The sequence below is a fragment of the Gadus chalcogrammus genome, chromosome 15 (genome assembly GCF_026213295.1).
Source record: "Gadus chalcogrammus isolate NIFS_2021 chromosome 15, NIFS_Gcha_1.0, whole genome shotgun sequence".
Taxonomy (NCBI): domain Eukaryota; kingdom Metazoa; phylum Chordata; class Actinopteri; order Gadiformes; family Gadidae; genus Gadus; species Gadus chalcogrammus.
Window position 1 is genome coordinate 2,098,012 of NC_079426.1, and position 14,394 is coordinate 2,112,405.

The 14,394-nt window shown below is 43.2% G+C and overlaps 1 protein-coding gene across 2 annotated transcripts; it reads right to left on the reverse strand.

Moving 5' to 3' along the window:
• Positions 1–34: 34 nt before the first annotated feature.
• On the reverse strand, positions 35–9,874 carry LOC130404470 (inhibitor of nuclear factor kappa-B kinase subunit alpha-like). 2 transcript variants are annotated; one of them, XM_056609218.1, is made up of 22 exons: positions 9,739–9,874; positions 9,277–9,399; positions 8,941–9,035; positions 8,696–8,813; positions 8,514–8,583; positions 8,284–8,372; positions 7,717–7,806; positions 7,110–7,234; positions 6,929–7,036; positions 6,607–6,742; positions 5,511–5,711; positions 3,901–4,003; positions 3,684–3,807; positions 3,162–3,313; positions 2,529–2,590; positions 2,303–2,412; positions 2,164–2,213; positions 1,902–2,010; positions 1,324–1,471; positions 1,008–1,057; positions 788–820; positions 35–531 (listed from the first exon to the last, which is right to left on the reverse strand). In XM_056609218.1, exons 2-22 carry the CDS (start codon positions 9,379–9,381, stop codon positions 480–482), a joined length of 2,130 nt encoding a protein of 709 aa, XP_056465193.1. In that variant the 5' UTR covers positions 9,382–9,399; positions 9,739–9,874; the 3' UTR covers positions 35–479. The 2 variants fall into 2 exon arrangements, with proteins under 2 accessions (XP_056465193.1, XP_056465192.1); XM_056609217.1 differs by having other exon boundaries at positions 788–887; positions 9,739–9,873.
• Positions 9,875–14,394: the final 4,520 nt, after the last annotated feature.

Genomic DNA, 14,394 nt, shown 5'->3' on the forward strand with positions numbered 1-14,394 from the left:
GTAATAAATCTGAAAGTTCCTATATGCTGCCGACTATTTACTATCATTTTGATCGAGCCTATATGACTGTAATCAAGGTTCCATTCAATTCAGTTTCCTTGTAACTAAAAACAATCCTCAATATACAAACTGACGGACGATAACAAACCAACAGGCATTCTTTATTTATGTAACATTTTGACAAACAAATCGGTATCTAAAGATACATTTTGCACATACAGGTAATACGTTTTGTCAGTCAAATTCTTGTTCTTCACTCCAACAAATAAATACAGCAGACTGGCATTACACTCAAACATGGAATTTAAAATATAAATCCATACATGTAGTTTAAACAGTAGTGTCTTAGCTTATGCTGCTAAATAAATGCATGATATTTTGAGTGTGCATCAGAAAGGATTTAGCCAGTGTATGGTTCTTCATATATTAAGATGAGAACCACCAGGCCGGCTTCATTCATTATATACAACTTTATGAGATCAGAGATTGAGCTTTTCCTGAATCATGCTGTATCCAACTCCAGTCCTCATCCTAGAAAATAAAAGGGGAAAAGGGGCTTTAGGGTTCGTATTGATCAACCGAAGAGCGCTCTTGCCCATATTAAGTAAGGTTTCGAATAAAAGCCACAGAGGTACGACACTTTTCTTTACATGAGTACTGTATATGTCACATTGAATGGATACTGTATATGTTTCATTACATGAATACTGATAACATTTAGTACTGTAAATAATAATAAATTAAATTTATATAGCGCTTAATATGGTACTCTAAGACGGTACTGTACCATGACACTGTTTCCAGTCTCTTGAGTCGTGTCCTGAAGCAGAGAAGTCAGTTGACTGAGGTAATGCTGATTCTCTTCCAATAATTGATGAACCGTCTCACTGCAAGACCAGCAGCCATAAGATAAACACATCTCAAGGCTCCGCTCAAAGAACATTCTAGATCGATAGGTATTCACAGACACCAAGAGAAAGGTTTTCCATTAATGTTGGTGGGCTTACCTTGCAGTTGTCTTGGGAACAGTTGGTAGTGAGGGAGGTTCTGTCTGGGCCTAACAACATTATAAAATAGTTAATATCTAGTAATATAGCAGAACGTTTTTGCTAAAGTCAACAATCAAAGTATATGTTAGCTATAAGAGCAAAGGAAATGGTACTTCACAAGCAAAAATCTGAACACATATGGAGCAGTAATACTATTAACAAGAAACAACATTATGGTTTTACAGCTTCCATAGCAATGGCCTTTGTACTTCTTATATGCCGAAGTGAGGGAGTTTTATGTTAAGTGAATTTTATTGGGGGTCAGTGGACTCACCCTGGCAATCTTCAACAGATACCAGAACTCTTTCTGTCGCTTCATTTGCATCTGCATCACTGTCGTCTCCGCTGCCTTGATGCTCTCTACCGCCCCCTCCAGCTTAGGGAACAGATCGACGATGCGTTGTTTACACACCAGTATGGTGCTGTTGACGACAAGAGAGCCAAAAACAAAATCAGACATGTTTTCTGGAAATTGTGTAAAGGAGCATTGCATAGGTTTTCTGTTGATGGGCCTTCATGCCAACCAGAAGACGACACGTTGGTTAAATATCATCACATTTCTCAATTCGGATGCCTTGCGAGCTTGGTAGTAATGGTTTCCTTCAAGTCAATTCAGAGCCCATTTACAGTTCGCTGAAGTTACTACTCAGATAACAACAAAGAGAAAACGTACATACCAGATACATAATTATGTGCGCATTAAGTTTATCCCTCTATTACATGACTTAATAAAACAAATATTATATCAAAGATATATATATATTTTTTTTTTCTTCTCAGAACTTTCGTATTAGAACTTTAAGATACGACATATGATAAAAATGTTGGTCCTTCACTCTGCTTAAGGAGTACCTCAGGTGAGTGTATAAGTCCTTCAAGACCCGGTCCTGGTTCTGAACTGTCTGAAGAATAGCTTTCACCATCTCGGAGCTATCGCTGTAACCGTGTGGCGGGTCAGGACCTGCACAGAATATACAAAACCCATCGTTAATTAAATCCACCAGAGCCATGGCAAGACAATCAGTTACATACACACACAGGTACACAGGTACACAGTCCACAGATGTGCACAAAAAACCTTTAAAAGGTTATACCGTACATATTTCACACTAACTTTTGCATTTGGCTTTCAGTTGCTTGTAGAGTTCAATCGCTTTCTCCTCCCTGGAAGACAAAACAAACAGTGAAACATGAACGTGCATATTCATCCATCGGAGAATGTGACCGTTTCTACAGAATACTGAAATACTGACAGCTGCCCCATAACGTCTCCTTGACTGCGAGCGAATGGACTTCTCCTCAACTCCACAATCTCACAGTGCAGAGAGACAATCTCTTCATCCAGATAACCGACCTCAGCCACCTACAGAAGGAAACAGTAGAGATACAGACCCACGGTATCACTGACCATCCTCTCCGTTGGATTCACGGTAGGAACGTTCAGTGTATATATTGTGGTCGCCATGGATAACTTCCCACCTGTGTAAACGCAGCAGCCTTCTCTTCGTTTTCATTCCAGGTCTTCAGCATCTTCTCTGAAGCTGGTGAGACAGTTCCACCAGAAAGAGACGGATACAGGAGAGCCACATGGTTAGACTTCCAGATGAGAGGTTCTGGGTTCGGATCCAAAGTTTCACAGCCTACCTGTAGGCATCCTGAGATCTAATATGCATAATTTTTACAAGCAGTGGCTTTGGATAAAAGTATCGTCTTAGTGACTAAATAGTTGAATAGTAAATAGTAGACCCATTACTGGGGCAACAACAACAGCCTAAAGCACGGGATCTCAACGTTTTGACAGCTGAGGGCCAATTTAGGAACCCAGAATTTGACTAAGGGCCACCAAAAAAAAAAATATATCAATTTTGTTTTATTTATTTTTTTACTTACATCTGTATGTCATTGCGGGCCGCCAGGAATGTTTCTGCGGGCCGCCATTGGCCCGCGGGCCACACTTTGAGAACCAATGGCCTAAAGTGTACTCATAGATACCCTGTGTGTCTTTGCTCAGAGTTGGCTTTGGATAAAAGTATCGGCTTAGTGACTAAATAGTTAAATAGTAAACAGTAGACCCATTACTGGGGCAACAACAACAGCCTAAAGCGTACTCACAAATGCCTGTGTGTCTTTGCTCAGAGTAGAGCTCCAGGTCGTTCTGGATGCTGATCTTGAAGAAGGCCAGTTTGGCTCTGAGCTGCTGGGACTGGGAGAACAGCATGTTCTTGTAGCGCGTTAGGTTTGTGTTGTAATGTAGCAGACTCCTCCTAAACCCACACAAGAACATAGATGGATGCATGATCTTATTTCGGATTTCTAGTCAACATTTGTGTTTGTGTGCAGTCAGTGTGTCTGTGTGTCTCCCCATGATAGGGTTTAACACTTTTAGACACACTTTCCAAACCATATTTTAAAAAAAATTGAGTTCTGATTCTTTGTGTGCCATAATATAATAAACTACCGCTCTACACAAGAAAGTAGTGATTTCGTCAAAAATGGTTACAAACAGATGGCTTCGCTTTTTCTAATGAACCCTGAATGGAGTTAAGATCACACAGCATGTACTTGATCATTTGAAAGATTGAATCCGATCTGTGACATGGCTCGACCACGCGCGTGCGGTGCGGGTTCACCTACATGGCGGCCTCCCGTCCCCCGTACAGCCGGACGTAGTCCTGCTTCAGCCCACAGATGTAGCTGACCGCCTCTCCCCACACCTTCCTCAGCGCAGCGAGCGGCAGCTGGGTCTTGGTCTCTCGCACTGTAACGGACCACAGAGCATCACGCCAATGACCGCGACGGCGACAGCATCAGCAGGAGGAGAAGCACGAGGTCAGAGCACACCGGCGCTCACCTATGAAGTTGACGCTGTCCGGCAGAGGTCGGGCGGTCAGCGGGCCGGAGTACTTGGTCAGGCTCTTGTCGAAGAGGTACACTATGGACCGGTCCCAGCCGGCCTGTGGAGAACAGCACCCACAGTGAGCCATTGGGCATGAGGTGGTCTCTGTGTATTGTCTAGAGATGACCCGGGGTCCACACCACATGACCATAAGAAGATGTTCTGATAAGAAGGTACGCCGCTTGGCTGAATATGTGGAGCACACACCAGGGGCCATTGAGAATAGACAGTGTAGAGTGCCACGATCGTGCCACGAATAGTTGCCAACTACCAGCTCTGTGCACATGTTAAGCCCTGCTGTCCAATTCATCCGATCATTTGGGCGCTAAATATATTATCATAGATGCAAAATATATTTTGCATCTTTTATTCAAACAACCAGCTGTGAGGCGCTACGGGAGGATCACGCCCGCTGCCAGCTGCTCGTCAAGTTGTGTGGCCTCAGCGTTGGTGCAACTGCTCTAAAAAGTAGGTCACGTCCCAACCATCGTTTCAGTATCGCCAGATAATGGTGTATTCACCGTAAATTTAAGATCGTGTTTGTTACACAGTAGCCGTGAACAGCTCACGCACATCTGGGCCCCCCCCTGGGCGCTCCAGCATGGTACAGCAGTCCTTATCGGGGGCATCCGTGGCCCACTGGTTAAGGAGGTGGACCGGTAACCGGAAGGTGGCCAAATTTGAATCCCGACCGGTAGGCAAAAATAAAATGTGGACGGAGGGAGTAGTAGTGCAGTACCCTCCTACGGCCTCATCCACAGATGTGGCGCCCTCGAGCAAAAGCCCCTGCAACCCCCACCTGCTCTCCGGGCGCTGCACTGCGGCAGCCCACCGGTGAACACATGGGGGGGTACACCGGCACACCCGGAGGGGTGTGCCGGTGTACCCCCCCCTATGTGTTCACCGGCTCCCGGAAGGGGTTAAAAGCAGAGACAGAATTTCCCCCCGAAAAAAGGGACAAAAAAGGATAACTTGACTTAAAGGGTAATTCGGGTGTAAAATGGATTTGGGATATGTTTTGTATGATAACGAGTTGAAACGTTCGTTTTGGAGCACAAAAAAGCCATTTTGTTTTTAAGACTCGATAAGTAGATTGGCGAACACAGAGCTTGCGTGTTGCTGACGGCTGTCACAATCTCTGTGTTCGTCAATCCACCTATCGAGTCTTGAAAACAAAATGGCGTCGACGGGTGTTCTACTGTTGGTATTGTGTGTATAAAATGTCATTTTCTAATAAACAATCTGTACACTTACAAAGTTCTCAATGCCTCGTTTTATATGTTAAGACCCTTATTATACTACCAAAGAAGTGTCGGGCTACTTCTAGCCTTTTAAGTGGTTTAAAATAGCGATTTAGTTTTTACCATAACCACTGCCCCCTTCGCTCCAAGTTTATAGCGTTTTGATAGAATCAGCTAAAAACAGCCAACTGAAGAAAGCGTCTATGTGCGGTTTTTGTGCTCCAAATCGCAGGTTTCAACTCGTTATCATACAAAACATATCCCAAATCCATTTTACACCGGAATTACCCTTTAATCGCTCAATGACCTCAGGTCCAAACGTACCAGCCCCTCGGGGAGGCAGTGGGCGGGGGGCCAGCGGGGGTCCAGCGACACGCCCGTCTCCAGGAGCAGCTCCTGGCTGCGGGGGGGGACGTGTGAGTGGGTGTGGGTCTCCAGCCGCTGCTGCAGGGAGTGCAGACTCTCCTCGGGGCCCAGCACTATGGAGTGTAGCTGGGCCGACGTCATGTCCAGCACGTGGATCACCTTGGTGGGGGGGGGGGGGAGAGAAGAAACTGTGTTCGAAATCGTTCCCTATTCACTCACTCACTATTCCCTATATAGTGTTCATGATATAGTGCGCTACGTAGGGAACGAACAAACGAGAATTCGGACGCTACGCTGAACGTTTCAAAATGTCATTTGAGTCGGCAAATGCACCGGGTATTTGTGTGACGCAGACAGATGCACCCACGTCATGTAAACAAACCGGGCACTCACGAGGAACGCTGGAGGTTGTATTGATGTTGAATGTTACGTTTCCTTGATTAAGGTTTTTTTTATTAATTTTGAATGTCAAATTTCTATGTTAAATCCCAAATAAATTGTTGACATTTCTAAACGAAAGCCGGAGACTCCATCATTAAATGTATTTGTTTTCGCGGTTATTCAGCTTCTTCTTCTCCTCCAGAAAAACACGACCGCATTGCATTGTGGTATACGGGAGTAACATGTAGGGTACATCGTATGTACACTCAAATTTTGGGTATTTTAAGTGAATGAAATTAACCACTGAGAATTCGAACACCACTACAAAATGGCGAGCACCCTATATAGTGCACTATATCCGTGATAGGGAGCGATTTCGAACACAGCTACTGTGTTCACAAAGTGTTGAACATCAGCGTCCACTCAAAGCGCCGCACCGCTGAATCTAATCACCACATCCAGCCGGTGTCAAACATGCAAGGAGAGAACCGGCATGGCGGAAGGAGAGAGAGAGAAGTATCTAAGCATCTCGCTCAAGGTTGGACGAACCGAGGATTGATCCAGCGACCCTCCAGTTGCTAGGACTTTCTTCATGACGTATCGATCCTAATGTAATGACGCATACATGCATAATGTGTGCTTTGGGTCTCTTGAGAAGCGCCAGAGTGTTCACCTTCATGCTGAGGATATTGTGCAATGTAGTGTAAAAGCAGGGATGGTTGCTCTCCGGGTCTGTGCCCCCCCCTCGGGTAGCAGGGTCCCACAGGAGCATCATCTGCAGAAGAGACTCGACAGGCTCCAGTAAGGGTCTACACACACACACACACACACACACACACACACACACACACACACACACACACACACACACACACACACACACACACACACACACACACACACACACACACACACACACACAATCATGAGTGAGGCGTTTTGGAAACATTTGTACCCAATGTCTCACGAAAACTAGGACGGATTTGCAGGGGCACCTGCTGAGGTTGTTCGGATAGGGAAGGTGTGTCGAGAACCTGACTTCCCCATTCATGTCCTCGACAGCCATGATATCTTTAGGACCTTTATTCTTCACTTTGCTCGTCCTAAAAGACACCAAAATGTTAATAAACTCCCAACGCAACCGTGAGAGGAAGTAGTGGCGTGCAGCGTCCTCACCACTGAACAGGCTGCATGTGGTGTAGAAAGGGCCGAAAGCCGCACACGCACTCAAATATCATCGTCCCGAAGCTCCAGTAATCCACAGTCACCGTGTAGGGCTTGTTCTCAAAGAGCTCTGGAGCCTGAAAAACATAAAAGACAATTTTAAGGGCTGGTTTGCTTAGGCCAGGGGTTTTACAAACTGTGGCTCACACAGGTTTTATTTCTGGAAATGTACAATCGAAAAAACTCAAGCGATAATTGTTCTGTATTGTTCTGTAAGAAGGAGAAAATAAAAAGAGAGAGTGAATTGGAGGATTCAGGGACCTCAGGGCGTTGTTTGCTAAATAAACAGTTAAACACGCATTAGCAGCATTGCTGACTTATCTTTCCACAGTTTCCAACTGGCCTTGGCCTTTTCTGCTTTAACGATTGTATATCATGGGGCTGCTGGCACTCTTTGCTCGCCTCAGTATTTATCTACTTTTGACCTTTTGCATAGGAGATGGTCCACTTCAGGGCTTGATGACAATTAAGTGGTCCACCGAAAGTCAAAGGATGGTGACCATTGGCTTAGAGCCTCAGTTCGCATTAAACCAGACATATTTGCCAGGAAGATGCTTACCAGATACTGCAGAGTACCGACAAAAGATGTGCAGAGACTACCCTGGTCCAGGTCCTTTGCATAGCCCAGATCAATGATTTTGTGGACGAGCTGTGGTCAAAAACATCAAGCACACACAAGAACCGCAATGAGGACCGCAGGACCGCAGAGTCGCTCACTATCTTCCGAAAAAGACTCAAGACTCACCTGTTCAGAGTCCACCTCGACACTGCATAGCCACCCCCCCCCCCCCTTCTGTCCACCATTGTACACTGTATTGTATTGTGTTGTATTGTGTTGTATTGTATTATAGTACTTAACTGTGTAGCAACTGCAGTAGCTGCTATCATGGCTGTAACACGAGGAATTGGTTAGCCTAGCGATTGTTGTACTTGCACTTGGTTCTATGAACATCCTTTCTGTACCGACAGCGATATATTGTTGCACTTCTTATGACAAATGTACTTATTGTAAGTCGCTTTGGATAAAAGCGTCTGCTAAATGCCCTAAATGTAAATGTAAATGTAAATGAGAACACGCAGAGCAGGACCATGGACCATATGCTTGTGTAGGATAAGGAGAGCGCACCTTCCCCCTGACATCCTGAAGGACTATGTTCTCTGGCTTGAGGTCTCGGTGGATGATCTTGTTGGCGTGGAGGTACCGGATACCAGAACCTGGTTGAGTTAGGCAGAAGGCAACATCATTACCATTGCTGCGTATGCCGTTAGATATCATCCTCGCACAACTGTCAGCTACAGACGGCAACCAGCCTTGCTATTTCAATTTGACGCGTGTGGAAGAATTAAAAAACACACCTATGTCACTGAGCAGTGAGAGAACCTCACTTTCCTTAAGCCCACAACAATTTTCTGGCTTGTTGAGCATCTGAAAGAAGAATTCATTTTTAGACTTCCATCTGGAAACCTTTAAAATATGTGTAACACATAGATACAATTCCCTACAATTCTAATGAGTGGTGTATGCAGTTGTAGCCTACCTTGCGTAGATCTCCTTTGGAGCAGTACTCCATGGCCAGTAGCGGTAGGTCATTAAGTCCGATGGAACTCAGTTCTAATGGAACTTCTCTTGCTTCCACTACGTTCACATGACTCAGCCTGCGGTTGGAGATTTGTTGATACACATGAAACAGTTTCGTTTAGTTTGTTCCGTAGTCCACTATTTGTATACATATTGTCCGCATGCTGGCCTATCAGAAATGGGTGGGACACAAGCCATAATTACTTTTTCATTATTTGTATCTCTCTGCTCCAGCGATCTTTGTTCTTTTGGTTCAATTCTAGGCGGCAAAGTTTCAAAGCAATCTTGTCTCCCGTCTCCTATTCCAAGAAACACATAAAACATGTACAAATAAGGAATAGATAAACAATAAATAAAGGAAACACAACTTTAACATTACGTAATTCAGCTGACGCTTTTATCAATAGCCACTTACAAGCGAGGTAATCATAGCCTGAAACTAAAAGTGTAACTATAACAATTCATAAAAGTGCTGAATAACAATGTTTTTTTCAACAACGCAACCCCTAAATTCCACATGTGGAATGTAGGCCTACTTACTAGATGTTGGTAGAGGTTCACATGGCCGAATCCTCCTGTTCCCAGCCGCTCCTTCATCTCCCAGGGACCGCACTGCTGGGTCTGTCTGAGGGCAGCTCTCTCCATGTTCTCTACCTGGTAGACCTGGAAAAAAATAACAACCATTCTGTGAGCATTGGGTCAACGTTTAGGATGATAGCGATCAACCACAATCCGTGCATGGGGCGGGCACACACAAATCGAACAGTCTAATAAAGACGTAAATAAAGTGTTTAAAAAGTTGTGTATACGTTATTGGAACGTAATATGCATGTTATTATGTAGTTGCTAGTTCGCCTACTTGAATCCATGTGTGAAATAAGATATCCATGGGTGTTGTGCATTGGGCTCTATGCCTGGTTTTCTTTTCCCTTTGAGTTCTTCGATACTTTTAGATGTTAAACAGGGAAACAAACTGTGAAGGCTTGAGCCTTTCGAACTTACCAATCAGTCAAACTAGTCCCATTCAACTTTCATTACTGTTATTATACATGGAAATCCCCTGGCCAAATTGCATCAACATCGTCCACAAAGTGAAAGTACTATTTACTTCGAACAGACGTACTACGCATGCGTGAATGCGTGGCAGATGCATATGTAATCAGGATAAGCAGCATGCCTGCAGTCATGGCTGCGTTATTGTTTGGAGATCAGCGGTCACATGACTACGACAAGCGGGCAGTACGAGATTGGGGTTTTCTCTTAATCCCTGCCGATCACGCCCAAACTACGTACACACCAAACGCCACATCGGTTTACACAAAACATAATTACTACTTTGTTATTAGCCTATTAAAATGATTCTGATGTCTGCATAAAAAACGTAGTTTAATGCTTGTCCGGCAACGAGGGGCAATTTTGTTCACTAGATGGCGCACTGCGTGCAGTTTTTAAAACACGCATGAGTAATTTACTTTATAAAAGCCTACTAATCCACGCTTTTGTAGTCTAGAGTGTAGACTATAAAGTACGGTAATGCACAGTACTCTTGTTTACCGAGCTCCACTACGAAAAGCCTCAAACGAATGCAGAACTCTGCTTCTAGACTCCTAACCGAATAAAAATGCAAATTAAATTAGCGTTTTTTGTGTGCTGCTTTTAAATGTACCATTAGCCTACTTTAGTCAACATGAAATCCTTTAAACACCAACACAATGAGTAAATGATAAATGAGTTAACTGTCAACTGTTAACTATATCTGTTCATTCTTATTACTGCATGAACTATTATTAATCAATGGTAAGTTAATGTACCCTCATTGAAAAGTGCTTTTTCCAATACTTGATGCTAAAAAAGTCCTAGTAGCTATATATGAATGGCAGTGATAAGGATCAAGATCGTTAATTTACGTGCAATTATGCGCTTCTCGCGATGCCGATTGTGAATCGGGTCATGGTTTGTAATTTTCAGAAGGTGTGTCCCCTGCAGAAATAAGTTGGCAAAACACTGCCAAAGCAAATGCCCAAAACCCAAATGACTGATTCCTAACAACTGGGCAAACAGTGCAGAGCTAACAACTATGGCGACTCAAACATAACAGAACGTTTCATAAATACCACTGAGGATATTATACTGTCACCACAGGTTAACAACTCAGCATCGCCTGACCATGAGCCATTTTACCCAACGCAAAACTACTCACCTCAGTTTGTATCAATGTGTGTAATGATGCTGTCTCTATGTTTAGCGTACATCTGGCCCAGAGGGCAACGGTTTAAAGATACCTGTTCATTTTCCCATTTGTGACAGTAACTTCCTCATCCCTTTTTATCTCTCCTCCATTTTTTGCTTTTCCAGCATTACAAACTCAACAGACGTTATTAAAGAGCAGTAGTAGTCCTACTCAAATTGGTGTGATTATTTATTATTATTATAATACAAAAAAACAATTAGAAGAAGAAAGTGAATAAATCCCTGGGCCTTAGTTCCTGCCTTCATCCCTCAGCCCTCATTTGCAGCACTGCCGAGAGGTCATAGGTCAGAGGTGTCCTACGTGTTCCTGGTCAACCCTGTCCCATCCCACCATAATGCTGTCCCTGTATTAGTGCGTTGCTGAGCTCGTGACCGGCGCCTGGCCACCCAACCTGACGGCTTTAAGCTAGCTCACTGGGCAGCACCTCATGACCATGGCCAATACTTCATTTATATTTCTAACCATTCACTTATACTAAAAGTGGTACGCCAATTATGGCACCAAATGCACTCCTAACCAATCGTAGAAGACATGAGATCCCCATTTTGCGTTCCTTCTCTATGTTTTTAGAGAAGGAAGGACATCCCCTAGCTAGTGGGGATGTCCAACATATTTGGCCTGTTAAGCCCTTTGAGACTGTAGCTGTTATATAAAATTGACTTTACTTGACTATTAGTAGGTTATAACTATACCACTAAAATGGACCAGTACACTGAATGTTTCAACAGTTTCTTGAAAAATAAATGTAATTATTCTTGAGCAAATCCTGGACCCATTGGGGCCTGTAGCACATTTGCCTAAAGCTATAGCTATACATGAGTCAACAACGCAGGCTAACACATGCATCTCGTAACTAACGATGTCATATCCAGCGTTGGGGTAGGGGTCCGGATATGGTGACTCGGGACTGGACAACCACTCACAGTCAAAGGCTACTGGTTCCGCCCCAATGTACCCAGACCCATACATGTCAACTTGAACGAGATGACTTATGACATAAGTAAGACTCGTGATGTCTCTGGTATATTTACTCTTTATGCTCTTCCTTCCTCATTTTCAACAGATGTCAGCATTTTGGAAATGAATGTATTTAGAAACAAAACAAAACAATTTACTGAAGCTCAGCTGCCCGCGTCTAAAATAATGTATATTTACTTAGTGAGTAAATTGATGAAAGATAATTAGTAAAGAGCACTTTTACGGTGGTAAATAGAAATAGAGTAGTAAAGAAAATATAAAGATATATATATCCTTCCAGATGCTTGAATCTGTAATAAAACGTATACTTAGGGTTAACCAGAAAATAGACGACACCAATTCCATAACCTTAAAATACAGAAAAAGGGAACGTAAAAGCACCACGAAAAGTTACAATTCACTACGTTGATATAAAGGTATCGATAAACGTTGAAATGAAACATATTTTTGGTTCAGAAACGTTGAGATTCAACGTATCGGTGGTTTGCAGAAACATAGGCCTGAAAATAGCTACCTCTTTCCCTCGGGTGACTGAGTTGCCATAACCCTAACCATGCCCGGGTTGATTGACCAGCATGAAACCCAATCAGCTGGACTTGAACCAGAGAGGTGCAACTGGACTAGAGAGCTTTGTCTTCTGATTCTTAAATGGTTAATCCCCCCCATCGCGATTTCCGACCCCAAGTATTGCAACACATTTATCGCTAAAATTGATCATCACATTTTTACGCGAAGGAGCGTGCTTGCAAGGTTGCGGTTACCGAACAGAGAGATTGTCATTACCAAGGTGAGCTGGAGGCCTCCTGGAAAATGGTTCAAGCATAAACGAGTCATGGGAGTAAATGATGGATCACAAGTTTGCAGCTGTTATTGAATATATGTTAATCCGTTAATACATTTGTGAATACTTTTCTGTGTACATCCAGGACACGGTTGTGTATATAATATGTTCTACCACTGTCAACATACAAGTAAGAATCTACAGGCATTCATGTGTATTTTTTCTGTGATTTCTGTGGGAAAATGTAAACATTCAAGTTCAGACTTATGTTCATATGTTCTCAAGTTGTATTCTAAAAGTTCTCACATCAAATAAAAAAGCTTTTTTTTTTTTTTTGCTCCTTGAGTTGCGCGTTCAAGTTGTATCTGTCATGTGTATTTTTTTAATCATTTGATCTCCCTGTAATCTTGGTCATGCTTACCTATCTGACTGAGGTCCTGTAAGAGCACAGACCCAATTATCGTCTAACTCTCGTGTTGTAGGTGTTGTTGTAGGGATACACACACCACACACACTGAACTCACATACACTCTTGCATATACACACAAACACACACACACAAAAACAAACCCTCACAAACACACACAGACACAGACACACACACACACACACACACACACACACACACACACACACACACACACACACACACACACACACACACACACACACACACACACCCACACTCTCACATCCGAGTGCACACAAACACACTCATAAACAAAAAAACACACACTCAAACGCTCATTCCAAGCAATACTTAGTCATAGACCACCTGTGTGTGTTCATGCACCGTGGGATTTTATGTTTCCTAATTTGATGATTTTGACAGGCCGGCCCTTTCGACACTACATATGTCAGCCTACATTTTACCAGCCCCGAGGGCAGGTAGTGACAGCCTCTCGGGGCATCCCCTGTCCAGCCCAGAGGAAATGTTAAAACCTCCTGTATTGGGCCGATTAGCAACTGATGACTTCAATGCAAAAGTTCCCCTTCTTGTGAGTGTGTTTCGCGGTTTCTGTTCCCATCATTTGTGGATATTTTTGAATAAACAGTCTGGCCCAGTGTCTGAATTATAATTATTTCATTGCTGCTTTTGCGGATTCTTGGCCGACCACCGTTTTCTCGGTTTTTAGATGATAGTCAAGTGTTGCGTTAGCATCTAAAAGGAAAAATATATCTCATTAGGTAATTTTTAAACTGAAAATTTAACAAAAGTAACCCTGATCAACTTGGCAGGAACTTTTGTAATTGTTTCTGCAGCTGCATATACTATGCAGTTAGAGAACTGCACTGTGAATGGAATAATCCCTTTTTGCAGGACTTTGTTATTAGATACAGTAAAAGCAGTTAAACAATAATTGTGTTGATACAGTGTAATGGTTATTATGCAATTATATTTTGCCATGCATATGTTGTCATCATAAACAAGTGGCCATATATGGTGGCTTCTTTGGAAATGCATGATTCAATTGGCAGACAACAGCGGAAGTGCTCTGAATCAGATGACATGACGTCTTCCCCTTGTAAAGTTGTGTTGAGGCCTTATTTGATGTGGCTGTTCCGAATCACTCAAACATAAGCAGTTGTCCTAAGCCCCTCCCACTCACTGCCCCATGGTTTTATAAGTCGAAATCCCAACAGACAA